At 46.1% G+C, this 22,816-nt stretch overlaps 1 protein-coding gene across 3 annotated transcripts in view; it reads right to left on the reverse strand.

The window, feature by feature from the left end:
• ZNF385D (zinc finger protein 385D) overlaps window positions 1-22,816 on the reverse strand; it is a 620,390-nt gene that overhangs the window by 450,816 nt on the left and 146,758 nt on the right. For all 3 annotated transcript variants that reach the window (XM_073677967.1, XM_073677968.1, XM_073677969.1), the window contains exon 2: window positions 18,448-18,590. In XM_073677967.1, coding sequence (XP_073534068.1) covers window positions 18,448-18,590 — 143 coding nt within the window. The remainder of the gene's footprint in view (window positions 1-18,447; window positions 18,591-22,816) is intronic.

Raw genomic sequence — 22,816 nt, forward strand, 5'->3', positions numbered from 1 at the left:
CTAAGTTAGCTGTGACTTCCCGGTCAACCGTTTAACAGAAATTCTTCTTCAGCAACATTTCCTCAATGATACCATTAATTTTCCATACCAGTGGATTAAGTATATAAACCAAACATATACTGCATATCACTTTAAGTCTACCTATACTATGTTTTTTTGCATATTATATGTTTCTAAAACATCCTGTAGATAGGTGTGAGTCCAACTCATGAGACACCCACCAATTGCTCTAAACACTGTCCCAAAGAACTTACTTGAAGAGGGAGAAGCGCTCAACTCCTTCATGAGCATGTGCTCAGAGTGGTGTCCGTTATCATAGGTTTGCTACTGAGCCCATACACTGCTTTGTCACACCAAATTACCCAAAGGGTAAATAAATCCCATCATAAGGGATGTTAAAACATGACTTTTATTAATCTAAATTTAAAAGAGGTGAAGATAATAAATAAAATTTATTGCTGATGTGAACCTGTATTAAACTATCCTTAGTACCCTATGGATTAATTTGTCATAATAACAGTTCTTTCCTTTTAACTAATCTACATACATGTATCATGGCTGCAGTCCGTGACTGTAGATTAATTCTTTTAGGAGGTAAAGCTGTTACTATATCTTAGGTCTCAACCAGCAGACAAAAAACATATATAGCCTCCCAACAAGTTTTGCCTTCACAGGCTTCCTCAGGGGGCTGAGGCTATAATGAACCACAAAATGGTATGTTGGAGTTTTTAAAGCCTTTGTTCCAATCTCATTTGTCATTAGATTGGGCCAATCAGACATTTCCTACACACGTATCCAATGAAATCCCTATTCAGATTGACCATACATTACACATCTCCTTCCCTATAACCGACATTGGTTGGTTTATGCTGTGCTCACCTCCTTCCCCATCATGTCATTTCCAGATGAGGAGGATAGGCCAATCGCCTATTGCGGTGTCAGATACACTGGTGTCTTACACACTGCTTTGCGAACATGCTCATGTAGGTCATAAGCACTTATATCTCCTGAAGTAAATGCTTTGGGTCAATGTTTAGAGTTTGGATCGTTGGTGGTCTCAGGATCTGGTCCCCAACTGATCTACCTGACTTTTTAACACATATATTGTATTAAAAAACTCTGTTTAAAAAAGCTGTAAAGTGTAGGTACACAATAAGTAAACAATCTAATAAATGCCAGCAGCGTAAAGAGTAATAGAACCATTTCATTGAAACCAAGTCAGTTTTAAACCTAAGCCCTGAAGAGCGTTCAAGAACAGTTTGATTTTGTTATAAGATGCTCAGACACATGATATTAGAAAAGAACTAAAAGAAATCAATAATTTTCAACACCAACATTTCAGCTTGAAAGAACTATAATCATTATGGATTGCGCGTCAGATCACAATTATTAATGCCAGAAGAGTCTTTGTGACTAGCATACTGACACTTGTCAATTAATTCTGATTTTAATGATGCAGTAAAAGAAACAGTGGAAAGTTATAGATGATTAAGCAAAAAGTAAAAGTAAAAAAGATCCTGCATTTCAATAAACTAAGGTTTACTTGTGCTGCACAATACCAGATACATTATAAAGTCACAAATATCAATATATATATATATATATATATATATATATATATATATATATATATATATATATATATATATATATATATATATATTTACATATATTTTATACAGACCAAAAGTTTGGACACACCTTCTCATTTAAAGATTTTTCTGTATTTTCCTGACTATGAAAATTGTACATTCACACTGAAGGCATCAAAACTATGAATTAACACATGTGGAATTATATACTTACCAAAAAAGTGTGAAACAACTGAAAATATGTCTTATATTCTAGGTTCTTCAAAGTAGCCACCTTTTGCTTTGATGACTGCTTTGCACACTCTTGGCATTCTCTTGATGAGCTTCAAGGGGTAGTCACCGGAAATGGTCTTCCAACAATCTTGAAGGAGTTCCCAGAGATGCTTAGCACTTGTTGGCCCTTTTGCCTTCACTCTGCGGCCCAGCTCACCCCAGACCATCTCGATTGGGTTCAGGTCTGGTGACTGTGGAGGCCAGGTCATCTGGCGTAGCACCCCATCACTCTCCTTCTTGGTCAAATAGCCCTTACACAGCCTGGAGGTGTGTTTGGGGTCATTATCCTGTTGAAAAATAAATGATGGTCCAACTAAACGCAAACCGGATGGAATAGCATGCTGCTGCAAGATGCTGTGGTAGCCATGCTGGTTCAGTATGTCTTCAATTTTGAATAAATCCCCAACAGTGTCACCAGCAAAGCACCCCCACACCATCACACCTCCTCCTCCATCATTCAGGGTGGGACCCAGGCATGTAGAGTCCATCCGTTCACCTTTTCTGCGTCACACAAAGACACGGTGGTTGGAACCAAAGATCTCAAATTTGGACTCATCAGACCAAAGCACAAATTTCCATTGGTATAATGTCCATTCCTTGTGTTCTTTAGCTCAAACAAGTCTTTTCTGCTTGTTGCCTGTCCTTAGCAGTGGTTTCCTAGCAGCTATTTTACCATGAAGGTCTGCTGCACAAAGTCTCCTCTTAACAGTTGTTGTAGAGATGTGTCTGCTGCTAGAACTCTGTGTGGCATTGACCTGGTCTCTAATCTGAGCTGCTGTTAACCTGTGATTTCTGTGGCTGGTGACTCGGATAAACTTATCCTCAGAAGCAGAGGTGACTCTTGGTCATCCTTTCAAGGGGCGGTCCTCATGTGAGCCAGTTTCTTTGTAGCGCTTGATGGTTTTTGCAACTGCACTTGGGGACACTTTCAAAGTTTTCCCAATTTTTCGGACTGACTGACCTTCATTTCTTAAAGTAATGATGGCCACTCATTTTTCTTTACTTAGCAGCTTTTTTCTTGCCATAATACAAGTTCTAACAGTCTATTCAGTAGGACTATCAGCTGTGTATCCACCCGACTTCTGCACAACACAACTGATGGTTCCAACCCCATTTATAAGGCAAGAAATCCCACTTATTAAACCTGACAGGGCACACCTGTGAAGTGAAAACTATTTCCGGTGACTACCTCTTGAAGCTCATCAAGAGAATGCCAAGAGTGTGCAAAGCAGTCATCAAAGCAAAAGGTGGCTACTTTGAAGAACCTAGAATATAAGACATATTTTCAGCTGTTACACACTTTTTTGTTAACTATATAATTCCACATGTGTTAATTCATAGTTATGATGCCTTCAGTGTGAATGTACAATTTTCATAGTCATGAAAATACAGAAAAATCTTTAAATGAGAAGGTGTGTCCAAACTTTTGGTCTGTACTGTATGTATATATATATATATATATATATATATATATATATAAATATATATATAATGGTGCTAATGTGGCGCCCCTGAGGGTTCGACCGCCACAGGGATGCTGCACTTCTTTAATGGAGTGTAGTGTTCCTCCTCTGAGGTAAGAACAGTGTGATGGTCAGGACTCCACCTCCACATCCAACACAACATTTCTCCACCAGAGGGAGCTAGAATGCACTAGGTGCTGCCCTCCTGGTTACAGGGAGACTGGGGAACCAAGAGTTAAGGGAACCATCTAATGGGTGAGGGTGGAGGACTCACATTTTAGTGACACTTAATAATTCATATTTAATAAAAAAAACATTTTGGTTCTGGGTCTTTGTATTGTGATCTTCCCTCCCTGAGCGTGGATCCTGTGTGGGCCTGCAGAGGACAGAGACACGGCCCTCGTACCTTAGCCTTGGGGTCCAGGGGCAGGTTGCAGATAAGGAATGTCAGAACCCGGTCAAACCCGGTCCAAGAAGGCCCGGAGCTTTAGAGTGTAGCTCCACCGCAAATGGGTCCTGGGGAGGATGCAGACGGAGCGGTGTACGCCACCTGTCCTCGCCTACCTGATCTATTCAGAGGGATTCCGGCTGCAAGAGGGGTACCGGCCCCCGACACCCGACCTTGCTACTCTACGTCCTGGTATTCCCTGAGTATCCCACCCGGTAACGGAAAGAGCAGAGCTGCCACCCGTGCCCTTTTTCTGAGAGGAGTTCAGAGGGAGACCCGGCCTATCCACACACACACAGACAGGAAAGGATCCGGTCTGAAGTCTAGGAACACTCTGGTGTGGGGTCCTGATTGAATGCTGGACTTACTCGGAGGTTATCGGACCCCCCGTCCCTGGTGACTGCAGAACTCCGTGAGGAGCAGGGAGTCGCCTTCCTACTGCCATCTCTCATGTGAGTAAAGCCTTGGAAGTTCACCCCTATGGCCTCCGGACTCTTTATTCTGCACAACACTGCACTATGCAGACTTTCTAGACTACTACCCCTGACCTCCTGTCTCTCTGCCCTGAGGCCTTGCTCCGCTTGTGGGGAGTAGTAACAACGATGGCCGCCATACCACCATGCCTCAGCGGACGGCAGCGGCGCTGGTGGCCTTCACCAGGTGCCACAGGTGGCGTAGTCGAAATCAGCCACTCAACCCGGATAAGCCCGTACCATCCTTTTTTTAATTGTGACGGCCCTGGGCACGGAGCGGGTCAGGGCCACGGCTGCACCCCATCTCTCCATCACAGGACCCGACTCCGAGTCCCCCATCTCCCAGGGTAAAGAAAAGGGCATTCGAGTAGAGGTGTCACAAACTTGGCGTAGTCGGCAGGATAGCGTGCCCGCAGAAAAGGAAGGAATTACCCATTGCTACCGGGTACTGTGTGCCTTACACCTTGAACTGTCGTTTTCACTTAAAATGGCACCTACCCAAGAAGAACAGACGCCATAAAGCTGTGGAAAGATGGCCTTCTGACTCCTCCCATCGTGGGCTGGACTCCCGCAAGGCGCCAAAAGTGCGGACCGCCCCTACCATCAGAAACTGTCCGCGGGGTAATGCCCGTCAAACCGGATGGGCTGAACGGAGGCGGGCCAGTCAGCATGCCGACCAGGAACCGCCCCGAAAGAGGAGGAAGAAGACAAGCAACAAGGTGCGGCCATTGCAGTTGGAGGTTGGCAATCTTCGGGAGCAGACATGGACGCTTCTGGAGCGCAACCTACCGAGCCTTCTGAACCCGGTTCAGGTCCTTCACCTGGCAGGGAGCGAGGAGGCAAGATCTTGACAGTGGGAGAATTGGAGTTTCTCCACCAGGAAGCCCCGGGTCTTATGTGGAGACAGAAAGAGGCCCAGGAGGCGGCGACGGCTGCGTGGCGGGAAGAAATGTTGCTGCGCATCCGGGCCCGCCGCCAAGGAGCTGAAGCTCAGGAAGACACGGTGACAGAGGTCGTGAACGGCCCAGAGGCGGGTGAGTGTGCTACCCCTGCCCCGGCTGCTGAGCCTACCGTACTGATGCTGGACCTCATGACCGAATATCTCCTGCCCGGCGCAGTCACCTGGCAGCAGGTCTTTGCCCCGGAGCTGCAAGCTTCAGATATCGGTGGAGACCTGCAGTGCCGCCCTACTCCCGAGTCCGAAGCACCTGAAGCTGCAGAGGTGTCCACCGGCCCCAACCCGGACTGGTCCACACTCGTAGAGGAACCGCAGCAACCCCTAAAGACACCGCTACCCGCACCAACAGTCACCTGGCCGGAGGCTGAAGAGTGGGCCTGGGACAACCAGGGGAGGACCTGATGGGCTTCCCCTGGGAGACCCGGGCTGAAGCGCAGAGGAAGAGTGAGCGGTGCAGTGAGCAGATCCTCCAGCTCACTCGGGAGCAACGCCAAAGGGAGGTCCGCTGCGAGCACCTCGAGGTGAGGGCCAAAGCTGTCAAGTCCCGGGCCCGACAGGAGGAGACAACCCGTCCCAGTCCCCGTGTGGAAGGGCAAGTAGTCCGCTTCCACCATGAGGCGGGGTGGGGGTTCATCAGCACGAGGACGACGTCTTTGTCAGCCGGCGGGACGTCGAGCCGCGGCTGAAGAAGGGACACCCTGGCCGGAGCCTCTTCCCGGGCGATGTAGTGACTTACTCTGGCCACCATGGGGTGCGGGGGTGGTACGCCCTGGATGTCCACAAAGTGTCCGGAAGTGATGCCCCCTCACGCTCAGCCTCAGGGGACCGGTCAGCCTCCGTCGGGAGGAACGAGCCTTTTCCCAGGAGGGAAGCCGGGATCTAAGCAGCCCCGGCTGTAATTTGTTTAAAGTTAAAATGTTGACGTTTATGTTTTAATTTTTCTATCCCCGGTTTCTGGAGACATGGGTCCCTGCGGACTAGCAGCAGACAGACTCCCTTTCTGTATATAGTTTGCATCTTTTTAGGTGCTCCATATTGGTTTTATATAAAGCCGAGTATATAATTCTACCTCAGACCTCAGAAGAAAAACCTGTCAGGGTGTCAAGGGTGTGTCGCCACGAAGATCGTCACGATTACACAGCCTGACTTCTCGCAGCTGAGTTTTTGGTGCTTTGTGTTTTTCGGCAGTGAGGGAGTTAACTCTCTCTCTCTCTGTGCTAGACGAGGTCCTGCCTCGCCCAGCTGCAATCAATGCTGCTGTAGTGGGACTCCTTCAAATGCCTGCTGGTCTGTTAGGGAAGTGTCGGTGAAAGCATTTCATACAGACATACAGAGCGGATCGTGGTGTTTTGGAGTTCTGAGCTAAGAGTATTTGGTGTGATTTTTCCCTTCCTCGCTTTATCATTTATCTCCTTTCCCGTTGGTGTTCCCTCTGTTGTGAGTAGTTTTTGTATGCAAGGTGGTTTTTGGTTTGACCCTTGTACTGTCTCGTTCATCTAAGTACTGAGTGCTGGCATATTATTTCCTGTCCCCTATTGTTGTGATCGGGGTCCTTCTCAGGACTAGATTACTGAGGTGCAGGGATCCTCAGGAGGTAGGGGTTATGCTGGCGGCCTGGACCTCTGTACCTTTAACAGTACCTCCAGGTAGAGGGATTAGTCAGGGCCCCAGCTTAGGGTCAGCTTAGGCCCCTGACCTCCAGTACGCAGAGACAGCGTGACATTTTCACCGACCAACTAAGATTCTCTCCAGCTACCATGGATCCAGTAGCCAGTCTAGCTGGCAGTTACAGAGTTTGTCCATGGAGCTGGCGGATGTTAGGTCTAAGGTTTTATATCCCCAGGAGCAAGCCGGACCAGAACCTAAAGTAGCTCTCCCTGACAGGTTCACTGGGGGGCGGGACAAGTTTTTTGTTTTCCGGGAGGCATGCAAGTTGTACTTTCGGCTGCGGCCTCGGTCATCGGGGAGTGAAGAACAAAGGGTGGGAATAGTCATCTCGCTCCTACAAGGGGACCCACAATCTTGGGCGTTCTCTCTTCCCCCGGGCTCCCCGGCTCTCCAGTCAGTGGATAGGTTTTTTGCAGCTCTGGGTCTCTTATATGATGACCCGGATCGGATCTCCCTGGCTGAATCTAAGTTACGTAGGATCCAGTAGGGAGATCGTCCGGCGGAGGAATTCTGTTCGGAGTTCCGTAGGTGGGCCACGGACACCCAGTGGAATGACCCGGCTCTTAGGAGCCAGTTTTGTCAAGGTTTATCTGACAAATTAAAGGATGTGTTGGCACAGTATGACTCTCCCGCGTCACTGGAAGCCGCTATGGCCCTTGCTATTCGCATTGACAGACGGCTTCGGGAGAGGTGCAGGATAACTCCACCCCCTGTGATGACTCCACCTCCTACAAGGTCCCCTCATATGGTGGTTCCCCTGGTGAGTCCAGAGGAGCCTATGCAATTAGGAGGGACATCATTTCAGGGGAGGGGACCGGTGGTGCGCCATAAGACAAGAAGGTGTTTCTTCTGAGGGAGAAAGGGACATTTTATTGGGGGGTGTCCATCCCGTCCCTTGCAGAGTGAAGAGTCGTTGGAAAACTGTTGATCCCAGGTTGTGTGGTGGACGGCAATCTGGGAGTAGGTATTTCGTCCCTAGGTTCGTCTCAGTTTCTCATACCGGCAGAGGTGGTGGTGGGTACGAGAACTGAGAGGATATCTGTTCTTCTGGATAGTGGGGCCGGGGCTAATCTGGTGGACGCTCGGTTTGCCCGGGTTCAAGGTATGCGATTGAGTGAGTTGGCTAAACCCATCCCCATATTCTCGATCGATGCCAGGCCTCTCGGTCAGGGAAGTTTTTTGCAAGCTGTGCATAACGTAAAACTTCAAGTGGGGGCGATACATAAAGAACTGTTGTCTTGCTACGTGTTGGAGGGTCTTCCTACTCCTATAGTGTTGGGCCTTGCTTGGTTAACTAAGCATAACCCGGTTATTAATTGGCAATCCAGAGAGATAAGCCAATGGAGTAAATTCTGTAATAAAAACTGCATGAATACGGTCATCGGTACGGTTACTCCTAGGGTCTTGCCTCCATTTCTGGCGGACTTTGAGGATGTATTCTCGGAGAAAGGGTGTCAGGAACTACCTCCTCATCGCGAGTATGACTGTTCTGTAAAACTGCTCCCTGAGGCCAAGTTACCTAAAGCTAGGTTGTATAACCTTTCTGGTCCTGAGAGGCAGGCCATGAAGGATTATATTTCAGAAAGTCTGGCTAAGGGGCATATTAGACCTTCATCTTCACCGGTGGCCGCGGGGTTCTTCTTTGTTAAGAAGAAAGATGGAGGCCTACGCCCTTGCCTGGATTTCCGTGAACTTAATCGGATTACGGTCCGAGATCCGTATCCGCTCCCACTTATTCCCGATCTCTTTAATCAGATCGTGGGCGCCAAATGGTTCTCTAAGTTGGATCTCATGGGGGCGTACAATCTGATTAGGATGAAGGAGGGAGATGAGTGGAAGACGGCGTTTAACACTCCGGAGGGGCATTATGAGAACCTTGTCATGCCATTCGGTCTGACTAATGCCCCGGCGGTGTTCCAACACTTTGTTAATGACATTTTTCGCCGCCTGGTGGGACAGTTTGTTGTCATATATCTGGATGATATCTTAATTTACTCGCCGGATCTGGTGTCTCATCAGGAGCACGTTAGGCAGGTGTTACAGATCTTGTGGGATAACAAACTGTATGCCAAATGGGAAAAGTGTGTGTTCGCCGTACAGGAACTCCAGTTTTTAGGCTTCCTGGTTTCAGCGTCCGGTTTTCGTATGGACCCTGGGAAAGTGCGGGCAGTTCTTGAGTGGGATCGGCCAGAGAATCTTAAGGCACTACAACGTTTCCTGGGGTTTGCTAATTATTACCGGAAGTTTATTCGTAATTTCTCTTCCATGGTTAAGCCTCTCACAGACATGACTAAAAAGGGGACGGATTTTTCTAGGTGGTCTGACAAGGCTTGTCAAGCATTCTCCTCCTTGAAAAAATGTTTTGCCTCGGCACCCATACTCATTCAACCTGATGCGTCACAGCCATTCATTGTAGAGGTAGACGCTTCCGAGGTAGGGGTGGGAGCAGTGTTGTCACAAGGTTCGTCCCCTGGTAAGTGGCATCCGTGCGCCTTTTTCTCTAAAAAATTGTCGTCCGCTGAGAGGAATTACGATGTCGGCAATAGGGAACTCTTGGCCATTAAGTTAGCTTTTGAGGAGTGGCGCCATTTTTTAGAGGGGGCAGTCCATCCAGTCACCGTCATCACCGATCACAAGAACCTGCTATATCTGGAGTCCGCAAAACGTCTGAATCCCAGACAAGCTAGGTGGTCATTGTTTTTTACCAGGTTTAATTTTGTCGTCACATATCGTCCTGGGTCAAAAAATGTAAAGGCGGATGCCTTATTTCGTAGTTTCCCTGGGGCCGGGAATACGGACGACCCGGTTCCTATCCTTCAGGAGGGGGTGGTGGTTTCGGCAGTATGCTCTGAGCTTGAGGAGGAGGTATTGGAGGCTCAGGGGGACGCCCCTGTTGGACCTCCGGGGAGACTGTGTGTTCCAGATCAGTTGCGACAAAAGGTGATCGAGGCACACCATAACTCAGCTTTGGCAGGACACCCGGGGAGTAAAGCAACGGTGGATCTCCTCTCGCGTCGGTTTTGGTGGCCTAACTTACATAAGGAGGTGGTAACTTTTGTCGCGTCCTGTGGGGTTTGTGCGCGCTCTAAGACCTCACATACCCGTCCGTCTGGGGCCCTCTTACCTTTGAAGATCCCGGAGCGTCCTTGGACTCATCTGTCTATGGACTTTATTACGGACCTCCCGCCGTCTTTGGGTAAAACGGTCATACTTGTTGTAGTGGACAGGTTCAGCAAGATGGCACATTTTATCGCTCTTCCTGCTCTTCCTAATGCTAAAACTCTTGCGCAGGTGTTCATTGGGGAGATTGTGAGGCTTCACGGGGTACCCTCCGAGGTGGTGTCTGATCGGGGGTCTCAGTTTGTGTCCAAATTCTGGATGGCGTTTTGTATACGGCGGGGGATGCATTTATCGTTCTCATCGGCTTTTCATCCTCAGACCAATGGTCAGACGGAACGTATGAACCAGAGCTTGGAGACATATCTCCGGTGTTTTGTGTCAGAGAACCAGGAGGACTGGGTTTCTTTCTTACTTCTGGCAGAGTTTGCTCTTAATAATAGGCGGAGCGAGTCCACTGGTAAGTCCCCGTTTTTTGGGGCATATGGTTTTCACCCCCAGTTTTGTACTTTCAGTAGGGGGGGATCTTCGGGGGTTCCTGAGGAGGAACGAATTTCCTCATCACTCGCTTCAGTATGGAGAGGGGTACTGAATAATCTGAATACTATGGGGAACCGATACAAACGTATGGCTGATAGGAGGAGAGTGTCTGGTCCGGACCTAAGTGTGAACGATCGGGTATGGTTGTCTACCAGGAATATAAAACTTAAGGTTCCCTCCTGGAAACTGGGTCCCAGGTTCATCGGGCCGTACAGGATCAGTTCTATAATTAATCCGGTGGCATTCCGTCTTGACCTCCCCTCTACGTTTAAAATTCACAACGTGTTCCACAGATCGTTGCTTAAGAGGTATGTGGCGCCGGTGGTACCGTCACCTTTACCTCCCCCTCCAGTGGTGGTCAATGGTAACTTGGAGTCCCAGGTATCGAGGGTCATCGATTCACACTTTAATCGCCGGTCCCTATAGTACCTGGTTCATTGGAAGGGGTATGGTCCTGAGGAGAGGATGTGGGTTCCTGCGTCGGATATTAACGCAGACCGATTAGTTCGGGCCTTCCACACGACTCACCCGGATAAACCTGGCCCTGAGGGTCCGGAGGCCCCTCGTAGAAGGGGGGGTACTGTCACGGGTGTGTCGCCATGAAGATCATCACGATTACACAGCCTGACTTCTCGCAGCTGAGCTTTTGGTGCTTTGTGTTTTCGGCAGTGAGGGAGTTAACTCTCCCTCTCTCTGTGCTAGACGAGGTCCTGCCTCGCCCAGCTGCAATCAATGCTGCTGTAGTGGGACTCCTTCAAATGCCTGCCGGTCTGTTAGGGAAGTGTCGGTGAAAGCATTTCATACAGACATACAGAGCGGATCGTGGTGTTTTGGAATTCTGAGCTAAGTGTATTTGGTGTGATTTTTCCCTTCCTCGCTTTATCATTTATCTCCTTTCCCGTTGGTGTTCCCTCTGTTGTTGTGAGTAGTTTTTGTATGCAAGGTGGTTTTTGGTTTGACCCTTGTACTGTCTCGTTCGTCTAAGTACTGAGTGTTGGCATATTATTTCCTGTCCCCTATTGTTGTGATCGGGGTCCTTCTCAGGACTAGATTACTGAGGTGCAGGGATCCTCAGGAGGTAGGGGTTACGCTGGTGGCCTGGACCTCTGTACCTTTAACAGTACCTCCAGGTAGAGGGATTAGTCAGGGCCCCAGCTTAGGGTCAGCTTAGGCCCCTGACCTCCAGTACGCAGAGACAGCGTGACATAGGGTGGCTCTCTTGGAGGTCCAGCTCGGGATCTACATGCCCTGCAGCCACCCCATGGCCCACGTTTGGGGTTTGGGACAGATCCCTCGCACTTCTGAACTGACTCTTCATCATTGCACTTTAACCTGTCTGTCTGCATATTATGTCTCTGGAAAAAGCTAGCACTTTTATAATTTTATAACTTTATACTTTTGTACTTTTATAATGTCATGTTTGCAATGTTTAAGAAGATGTGCCTCCCATAAAGGGAAGATGGTTTGTTGTTACATAAAAAGAAAACTTTCCTAGGTGTTACATTTTTGCAGCCCGCGGACATGCTGTGTTTCACCAGGGGGGAATGTGGCGCCCCTGAGGGTTCGACCGCCACAGGGATGCTGCACTTCTTTAATGGAGTGTAGTGTTCCTCCTCTGAGGTAAGAACAGTGTGATGGTCAGGACTCCACCTCCACATCCAACACCACATTTCTCCACCAGAGGGAGCTAGAATGCACTAGGTGCTGCCCTCCTGGTTACAGGGAGACTGGGGAACCAAGAGTTAAGGGAACCATCTAGTGGGTGAGGGTGGAGGACTCACATTTTAGTGACACTTAATAATTCATATTTAATAAAAAAAACATTTTGGTTCTGGGTCTTTGTATTGTGATCTCCCTCCCTGAGCGTGGATCCTGTGTGGGCCTGCAGAGGACAGAGACACGGCCCTCGTACCTTAGTCTTGGGGTCGAGGGGCAGGTTGCAGATAAGGAATGTCTGAACCCGGTCAAAGACCATGACCAAGAAGGCCCGGAGCTTTAGAGTGTAGCTCCACCGCAAATGGATCCCGGGGAGGATGCAGACCGAGCGGTGTGCGCCACCTGTCCTTGCCTACCTGATCTATTCAGAGGGATTCCGGCTGCAAGAGGGGTACCGGCCCCCGACACCTGACCTTGCTACTCTACGTCTTGGTCGGGAAAGCCCGGTAGGCCCTGAGGATCCCACCGGGTAACGGAAAGAGCAGAGCTGCCACCCATGCCCTTTTTCTGAGAGGAGTTCAGAGGGAGACCCGGCCTATCCACACACACAGAGACAGGAAAGGATCCGGTCTGAAGTCTAGGAACACTCTGGTGCGGGGTCCTGATTGAATGCTGGACTTACTCGGAGGTTGTCGGACCCCCCGTCCCTGGTGACCGCAGAACTCCGCGAGGAGCAGGGAGTCGCCTTCCTACTGCCATCTCTCATGTGAGTAAAGCCTTGGAAGTTCACCCCTATGGCCTCTGGACACTTTATTCTGCGCCACACCGCACTATGCAGACTTTCTAGACTACTACCCCTGACCTCCTGTCTTTCTGCCCTGAGGCCTTGCTCCGCCTGTGGGTAGTAGTAACAACGATGGACACCATACCACCATGCCTCAGCGGACGGCAGCGGCGCTGGTGGCCTTCACCAGGTGCCACAGGTGGCGTAGTCGAAATCAGCCACTCAACCCGGATAAGCCCGTACCATCCTTTTTTTAATTGTGACGGCCCTGGGCATGGAGCCGGTCTGGGCCACGGCTGCACCCCATCTCTCCATCACAGGACCCGACTCCGAGTCCCCCATCTCCCAGGGTAAAGAAAAGGGCTTTCGAGTAAAGGCGTCACACTTCCTTAACAGATGACTGCTAAACACCATATTTTACTGGCAGCAACAGATTTTTATTAGTGAAATGCAATTAATTTTCATGGACTTATCCAATATATAAAATTATATTTCCTGAATGGAAATTTTAACCACGAATTTGCCTATATTCAGTATGTCTAATGTTCATGTCATAATAAGCATCTCAGGGCAGAACGGTGGCTCAGTGGTTAGCACTGCCACCTTCCAGCACTGGGGTCCTGAGTTTAAATCCTACCAAGGACAACATCTGCAAGGAGTCTGTATGTTCTCCCCGTGTTTGAATGGGTTTCCTCTGGGTTCTCCGGTTTCCTCCCACACTCCAAAGACATACTAGTAGGGAATCTAGATTGTGAGCCCCAATGGGGACAGTGCCCATAATGTCTGTAAAGCGCTGTGGAATTAATGGCACTATATAAGTGATTAAAATAAATAAATAAATAAATTATGTACTATTAAATAACTTGTACATTTTTTATTGATCAAGTGCCCCAAATCATTCTCTTTGGATATTGTATTTTACAGTTTTGTGAAAAGGAGCCTTTCAATACAACATGAGAATGTAATTTTATCGTTTGTTTTATGTTCTTCTTAGGTGATTGACTGCAGGAAAAGATAAGCAGGGGTAGGGTTTAGTTAATAGGAATACCATACCATATTTTCATCTGTGATATGCATTATTTTTCATTAGAGAATTATGTTGGACCTACAGTTACATTATACTGAAAGAGACCCCATTCTTTTATTTTATTTTAACAGTTTTGTTTGAGACAGTTGATTTTATCAAAGGCTATGGTTTTAAGAGCAGTTATGTGTGCTGGTATTTTGGAAGGGACATGCATCTTGAAGACTCACCTGCTTTTAAGGTCTATTCATATGTGGCTATTATGTTGCAGAAATATCTGCAAATGAAAATGAGTTATATTTTTGTAAATGATGTTCTACTACATTTTCTGAATGCCCTATAAAAAGGAACAGGACAGTCACAAAAACTTCTGCAACAAAATCTGCTGCCTGTAAATATGCCTTTAGATGGATTATAGGCTAATTTTGTGAAAAAATATAATAAAGAGCTTTATGGGAATGTATATTAAGGTGCTTAGTTTTTAACGCAGCCCCAAATACTGTCAAGTGGAATGTATCTAAGATTTTGTTCTTCTTTACACATTAGGTATATTCATCAGCAGAATGTCACGGGTGTGTTGCCACGAAGATCGTCACGAGTACACAGCCTGACTTCTCGCAGCTGACTTGTTGGTGCTTTGTGTTTTCTCGGCAGTGTAGGAGTTAATTCTCTCTCTCTCTGGGCTAGCTGAGGTCCAGCCTCGCCCAGCTGCAATCAATGCTTCTTTAGTGAGACTCCTTTATATTCCTGCAGGTCTGTTTGGGAGGTGTCGGTGAAAGCTTTTCATTCAGACTTACAGAGCGGATCGTGGTGTTTGGAGTTGCTGAGATAAGTGTATTTGGAAGTGTTTTTTCCCTTTCCTCGCTTTATCATTTATCTCCTTTCCCGTTGGTGTTCCCTCTGTTGTAGTTGTGTAGAAGTTGTATGCAAGGTGGTTTTGGTTTTTCCCTTGTACTGTCTCGTTCGTCTAAATACTGTGTGTGGGCATATTATTTCTGGTTCCCTATTGTTGTGATCGGGGTCCTTCTCAGGACTAGATTACTTAGGTGCAGGGATCCTCAGGAGGTAGGGGTTACGCTGGCGGCCTGGACCTCTGTACCTTTAACAGTACCTCCAGGTTGAGGGGTTAGTCAGGGTCCCAGCTTAGGGTCAGCTTAGGCCCCCTACCTCCAGTATTCTGTGACAGTGTGACATTACTGATCCCACCCCTACCTCGGAAGCGTCTACCTCTACAAAGAATGGCTGAAGAATCTGAATACTATGGGGAACCGATACAAACGTATGGCTGATAGGAGGAGAGTGTCTGGTCCGGACCTAAGTGTGAACGATCAGGTATGGTTGTCTACCAGGAATATTAAACTTAAGGTTCCCTCCTGGAAACTGGGTCCCAGGTTCATCGGGCCGTACAGAATCAGTTCTGTTATTAATCCGGTGGCATTCCGTCTTGACCTCCCCCCTACGTTTAAAATTCACAACGTGTTTCACAGATCATTGCTTAAGAGGTATGTGGCGCCGGTGGTACCGTCACCTTTACCTCCCCCTCCTGTGGTTGTCAATGGTAACTTGGAGTTCCAGGTATCGAGGGTCATTGATTCACGCTTTAATCGCCGGTCCCTTCAGTACTTGGTTCATTGGAAGGGGTATGGTCCTGAGGAGAGGATGTGGGTTCCTGCATCGGATATTAACGCAGACCGATTAGTTCGGGCCTTCCACTCGACTCACCCGGATAAACCTGGCCCTGAGGGTCCGGAGGCCCCTCGTAGAAGGGGGGGTACTGTCACGGGTGTGTTGCCACGAAGATCGTCACGAGTACACAGCCTGACTTCTCGCAGCTGACTTGTTGGTGCTTTGTGTTTTCTCGGCAGTGTAGGAGTTAATTCTCTCTCTCTCTGGGCTAGCTGAGGTCCAGCCTCGCCCAGCTGCAATCAATGCTTCTTTAGTGAGACTCCTTTATATTCCTGCAGGTCTGTTTGGGAGGTGTCGGTGAAAGCTTTTCATTCAGACTTACAGAGCGGATCGTGGTGTTTGGAGTTGCTGAGATAAGTGTATTTGGAAGTGTTTTTTCCCTTTCCTCGCTTTATCATTTATCTCCTTTCCCGTTGGTGTTCCCTCTGTTGTAGTTGTGTAGAAGTTGTATGCAAGGTGGTTTTGGTTTTTCCCTTGTACTGTCTCGTTCGTCTAAATACTGTGTGTGGGCATATTATTTCTGGTTCCCTATTGTTGTGATCGGGGTCCTTCTCAGGACTAGATTACTTAGGTGCAGGGATCCTCAGGAGGTAGGGGTTACGCTGGCGGCCTGGACCTCTGTACCTTTAACAGTACCTCCAGGTTGAGGGGTTAGTCAGGGTCCCAGCTTAGGGTCAGCTTAGGCCCCCTACCTCCAGTATTCTGTGACAGTGTGACACAGAATCACCAAACGTACAGATCAAATTAAAGACTGTGACATATCCTGCTAAATACGCACACAATGTGGAGCATCACTGATAAACTCCCATTCTAAAAAAATAAAAACAAACATATACTACGAGATGCTTATTTTTTACTGTATACCATTGTAGGAAATAGCATAGCCTTCTGTGATATTCTATACTGCAAAGCACTTCTTTTAGCATACACTTGTTGAATAGAGGCCTATGGACAAGTTGAGAATTAACACAAGCACTTTTTCCATCACATACACTGATTGGAGGGCTAAAGCATTCTGGAAACAGTACTAAGAAGAATCAAAAGGCAGACTGAAATAATCATGTGCCCCTTAACCAGTGTATAAGTAATATACTTGGTCTGGGTTATTAAACGGCATTTGAGGAGCACTGATCATTTCATTAAGAGGTTGGTTTACACAAGCAGATAATTGTTTAAATGATGAACAATGAGATCATAACTCATGACAAGCAAGCAATTTTTTCCCGCTAATTTTGAATATGTACTCGATCCATCTGCGAATATGTACTAGTTCCAATGATACAACTGCGTACTGACCTATTTATAGCTTTCGAACATGGTCAATCCTATTAGGACATGAATTTCCATTCTTACCCTTTGTCGGTCAAATCGTTGAATGAGTGAACAATTTATGTTACACAATTTTCGAATTATTTCTCTAGCCTAAACAATTTCATACACGATGAACAACTGTTTTTGGACACATCATTCAGTCACTCAACCCATTCATATTACACAATTATCGTGAACTATGGGTCATTGCCAATAGAATTTGACAGATTATTGGCCAAAGTAAATGGGCCTTAACTCTAAAGGGTATTGAGCTTCATCTGCCTTAATATTCAAGTGGTCAAAATTGCCTTGCTAATTATTTACTTTGCCAATGTCAAGAAGATAATGTCCCCTATTTAGTCAATATTCATTACACTCATTAAATCGTCTGTTTTCTGCGATCCTGTTTCATTTACAGTTTGGACTAGTGACATTGTAGAGCTGCTGGCATGAAATGTGTGCTTTCCGATACTACAAGTATAGAAGTAGAGGCAGCAGAGTAGTATAGTGGCACACAACATGTCTGGATCCAGCGATCTGACCAGCTTCAGCACTTACAATCTCAATTGGAAAGAGCTTGTAAGCACAGCGCTCCTATCCTAGCAGATAGGCTACCATGATACACTGTAGAGGTGTACAGTGATGTATTCAATGAGAAGTAAACTGTAAAGCTAAAAATGTATCTCATCTTGTGAACAGAAAGGGATTTTAATGGGATTCCAAAGACTGATTTTACATCCCAAACTATTTATACGTGCATGCAGCTCTTACAAATTGGTCCAGCAAAACCTTTGCATGGCCATTCCATTCCTCTGCTACTGAATGATGGAGCTTTTTTTACCTGAAGTCACACATCACGGAAGCGGTCAGTCAAGCAGAAGGAAACAGCACTGGGTGGGGAATAGAGCTGGAATGACAGAGGCTTCAGATGTACAAATAGCTCTTCAGCTACAATTCAATTCAATAGCTGATTTCTCTGCAACGGAGGAATTAATGGACTAGTCATGTAAAGCTATTGCTGAACTTATCTTTGAAAGAGCTACATGCATATATAAATAGTTTTTTTTTGGGGGGGGGGGTGAGAGGGATGAAATCCTGCTGCTAAATTCCCTTTAATAGAAATTAATTGGAAAGTTGCTAGTTTTTACAAGCACTTTTAAATTGTATCCGTTTATGTTGATGAGAATAACCCTTTAAGGCACAACAATTTTGTAAAACATTGATCATAAAGAAAAAAATAATTAACATGTGTCTACATCTGTGGCACTAAAATGATCCACAACAATTAATTTATTTTACATATTTTGTACAAATTTTGACTAATCATTAATTATTAACCACATGTCTCTGGGAAGTGCAAGGAACATAAAGTTTCTCAAAATCTATAGCATATTCTAATAACATTTTAAGATTAAACTGTAATTTCCATATTTCTATTTTTCTAGTATACTTACCGCAGTTAGGCTTGGAAAGAGGTTAATTGCTGCTGCAGCGTCTAAGGAAAATGGAAGGAATTGTTTTATATCCAGCGGTTGATGTAAAGTTGGTAACGGCGGTCGCACCAGCGCAGAAAGAGCTGGGCTCTGGCATGTTCCACCTAAAAGTTAATAAAAATAAAATCTGGTAAGATGTTTATTACTGTAATTGAAACAGAATATAATATAACCCTTCTAAAACAAAATCCTTATCACAGAAAATCAGATTAATCACAACCTTGACTAAACTTCCGTATCTTCCATTCAATTATGCAAATAATACATTATTTTGTCCCGAGCCAAGTAAACTATTTTGAATAGCACAACATTTTCCAGAAAATTCACCATTTACAGATTTTTATAAGATCTGAGCGGAAGCAATAATTTTTTTAGAACTGTTATTAATACCTACTGGTGACTGAATTTCTAGAGAGCAATAAGTCACTATTAAATATAATAAAAGTGAAATTAAAGCAGCTGCTAAGTTTGAAAACAATTCCTATCAGTTCTTTCTAATGTTATAAAGTAGGCTGTAGATGGAAAGTAATTTAATGTGCCTAAAGTATGAATATCCCTTTAACTGTTACATTTTCCTGTAATGTTTTTTTTAAAATTGTAGTAAGATAGAAGGTGTATTATATTGGTTATAATTTGGGATGAGGGAGTACTGTAATATTCGTAATCGCTATGCTCGTAGCGAGTTCTTTGTAATAATCACGTATTCGTTCCCAATAGCGAGTATAATGTAAGTCAATAGGAAATGCGAGTAATTTTCTGCTGGACTCTACAAAGGGGTCTGGGGGCCTGAGAAAAAGGCTGAAATGAATGGGAAAGTGATGAAACAGAATGAGAAGAGCCTGGAGCATGTGCCTGCATGCATTTCTGACTCACATATGGTTTCTGGGAATAAGTTTGTCGCAGTATTACGTCACTTTTACAGACACACAAGAACAACTACCAAACCTCACCTAAATTGCATTTAACAGGCCAAAAAGGTTAAGAAACTGTTTTTTTCCTGCATAATCATTTGTATATAAGGCTAAATAAACCAGAGAAACCATAAAAAAATATCCCTTTTAGCGTTTGTTCACACATACTGTTGTGGCTTTTTTACAATTGCCTTCTACAATTGGGAGTGTCCTGATTTATACATTTTGTAGGTCCCTCTGTCATACATCATTTTTAGTTCGCTATTCCCCAGTACTTTACAAGCACAGCTAGAAAGCACCAGTAGGTATGTTGATCTTTGACCTGAGAGGCCTCAGGTGGCTCTGTAACATGCATTTTGGAGGGACAGCTGTTACTTAGACATTTGGGCGGTCCCTCCATCATTGACACTCAGATAGTGGAAAACATATTCCATAGCAGTTTACAATGTGCTAATTGTAGCTTTGGGCTTGACCCCCTCCTCCTCCTCCACCAAAATGTGATACTGCGGCCCTAAATTCAAATGTTCAGAGGGCCTGCAGTAGGCAGGAAAGCTGAGCTTTGGGAGAGCCCTTGTGTGGCCCTGTAACATACATTTTGAAGTGCCCTCCTCTAGAAATTTTGGAGGTGCCTCTTGTGTACATTTCAGAGTGCCCTCACTTATTCATATTTTAGGGCCCTATTATTTAACTCATTTAAGGTCAGAGACTACAGAGAAAATGGCAAAGAGACATGGAGTACTAGAAGATAGCAGTGAGTGTGGCTGAACTCTGCGAACTGGAAAAATAAGGCTGCACTAGTCAACTGGATGACAAGCTCAAATATATCACTTGTGCAAGTCAATGGACAAAGGATATATGGTGCCCCCCCTCCAGGATGGGTTGGAGAAGCTCCTCCAAATGGCTTAGAGATTTTGATTGTCAATATTCCCCAGATTATATAGCAAGAGAAGACTTCTTGATACTGTACTACTTGGTCCAGTGCAGAATGTGCATCGTAATTCCAAAAATTACTCCTGGGGCTGGGGGCTGTGTCACAGGTGCAGGAAGATTCCATGACAAGGGCCTTCCTTGACAAACATTATCTACCATGGAGTACTGTAGTAGTTGTCATCAGTCGGTCATCAACAGTCAGTGTAAATTTCTATTGAATATGTATACCCTATCTCAGTAAAAATGTGGCACAGCCTGTGACAAGGGCCTCCAATGACAAATATTAGTTTGGTAGGACTACTGTACATTCCAGATTTGTTCAGTGCACAATGTGCATAGGGTTTGTGAAAATTAGCCCTATGGGCTGAGTCATGGTTCCAAGGGCCTCCAATCACAAATAGTAGTTAGGCTGGAGTAGGAATACTGTCCTGGTTTGTCCACTGCACAATGTGCATAGTGTTTGTAAAAATTAGCCCTTTGGGCTGTGTCATGGTTGACTCACTATTTTGGCTGTGCCTGTGACAGCTAGCTTGGCTTGTGCCATCAACACCTGAAAATCTGTCAACAAAAAACAAAATGCCAAAAAAGCCTGTTGTTAAGGGACGTGGACATGGTGTTGTCAGTGGTGCGTGAGAAGGCACTCAGTCTGTGTCAGGTCAGAAGAAGCTTAATGCATCCACTATGTTCCTGGAAAAAGTTCCTTGTCTGGAACGTAAACGTGTGTGGAAGCCAGAAGAGTGAGAGCAGATCCTGTCTTGGATAGCGGACAAGGCCTCTACGCATTTGTCAAGCAGCAACAAATCTTCCACAACCACACAGTCTACTGTGGATACACAGAAAGCTTGCCCTGCCAATCCTGAAGCTGGTTCTCCTTCCTCCCGCCATTATCAGTCACAGGAGACATATGACCCCAAGATTGGCCACTCCGAGGATCTGTTTGGTACGTATCCTTTGGTTGGCTCTGGCCTATCACTGTGCAGCATTGAAGAGGGACAAGAGGAGGTAGCGTGCATTGATGCTCAAGTATTTGAGGACCTATAGCCAGAAGAAAGCCACTTGGAGGAACGCCATTTACTGTCTCCAGATGTGGAGGCAGATGATGATGAGACACAGTTACCATCACGTCAGCCTACAATGTCAACTGGGAAGAAGGATGAGATAGAAGATGAGGTGGTCGATGATGAGTCCACTGATCCAACCTGGACCGTTGGCACGCATAGCCATGATAGCAACACAGAAGAAGATGGATATGTAGCACCAACACAGGCACCAAGGGGTCGTGGTTTGCCCAGAGTGAGAACTGGGTCAACTGTTCCCAAGAGCACCCACGCTGTGCGCCAAGTCAGGGCTAGGGGATGTTCAGCTGCTGTGTGGAATTTTTTTTTCTGAAAGTCCTTCAGAGAAAAACATTGTTGTCTGTAGCATCTGCCATACCAAGTTGAGCAGAGGCCAGGGAAAAGGCAACCTGAGCACCACCAGTATGAGAAACCACATGGCAGCCAAGCACCCTAGTAGGTGAGCAGAACACCAGGGTACCAAATCTGCATCTGCTGGTCAAACCAATAATAATAATAATAATAGTAATAATAATAATACTCTTTATTTATATAGCGCCAACCTATTCCGCAGCGCTTTACAATTCAGAGGTTCGTATTCAACAGTCATATGTAAGCTAAAGAAAATACAATAATTAAAGCAAAAATAATGACGACCCGGCTCGTAAGAGCTTACGATCTACAATGAGGTGGGGGTGACACAAAGGACAGGGGCTTACTTACAATGATGGTCCAGCCATCTTGAGGGTATGAGGGATAGATAAAGGCTGCATGAGCTCATCACCAGCCAGTATCTGTAGTTCTTTTGGGTTCGGTGAAGACTTATGCTATGTCACCTGGGCTATGTCCTTCAGAATCTGCTGTTCAAGAAGCAGGTGCTCATCCCTCCTGCCCACAAGCAGCGGTTGCATACACACAACAAATATCAACCACATCCACTTCCTTGTGCCAGCAAAGCATCCAATTTTCTGTGTCTGAGAGCTTGGAAAGAAAGCGTAAATGCACAGCCACAAACCCACAGGCACAAATACTAAACTCGCACATTGCCAAATTGCTAGCTGTGGAGAAGTTGCTGTTTAGGCTTTTGGGATCTCTTAGCTGTGGCTGCCACACGATACAGTGTTCCCAGCCGCCACTATTTTGCCCGGTATGCCGTCCCTGCGCTACACAAGCACATGTTCAATAATCTGAACCGTGTTCTCATCAACACCGTAACCTGGAAGGTCCACCTAACAACAGACATCTGGACAAATTGTTGTGTTCATGGACGACACATTTCTGTCATGGCACACTGGGGGAACCTGGTGGAGGGTGGGACAAAGGCGCAAACTGAAACATCACACATCCTACCCACGCTAAGAATAGCGGCCCCTCTTCTGTCAGGATTTCCACCTCTTCTTATTCCACTTCCTCTCTCCCCTTCTCCTGCTCCTC

Source organism: Phyllobates terribilis, unplaced genomic scaffold (genome assembly GCF_046119375.1).
Source record: "Phyllobates terribilis strain yellow unplaced genomic scaffold, ASM4611937v1 Scaffold_4__5_contigs__length_816908805, whole genome shotgun sequence".
Classification (NCBI taxonomy): domain Eukaryota; kingdom Metazoa; phylum Chordata; class Amphibia; order Anura; family Dendrobatidae; genus Phyllobates; species Phyllobates terribilis.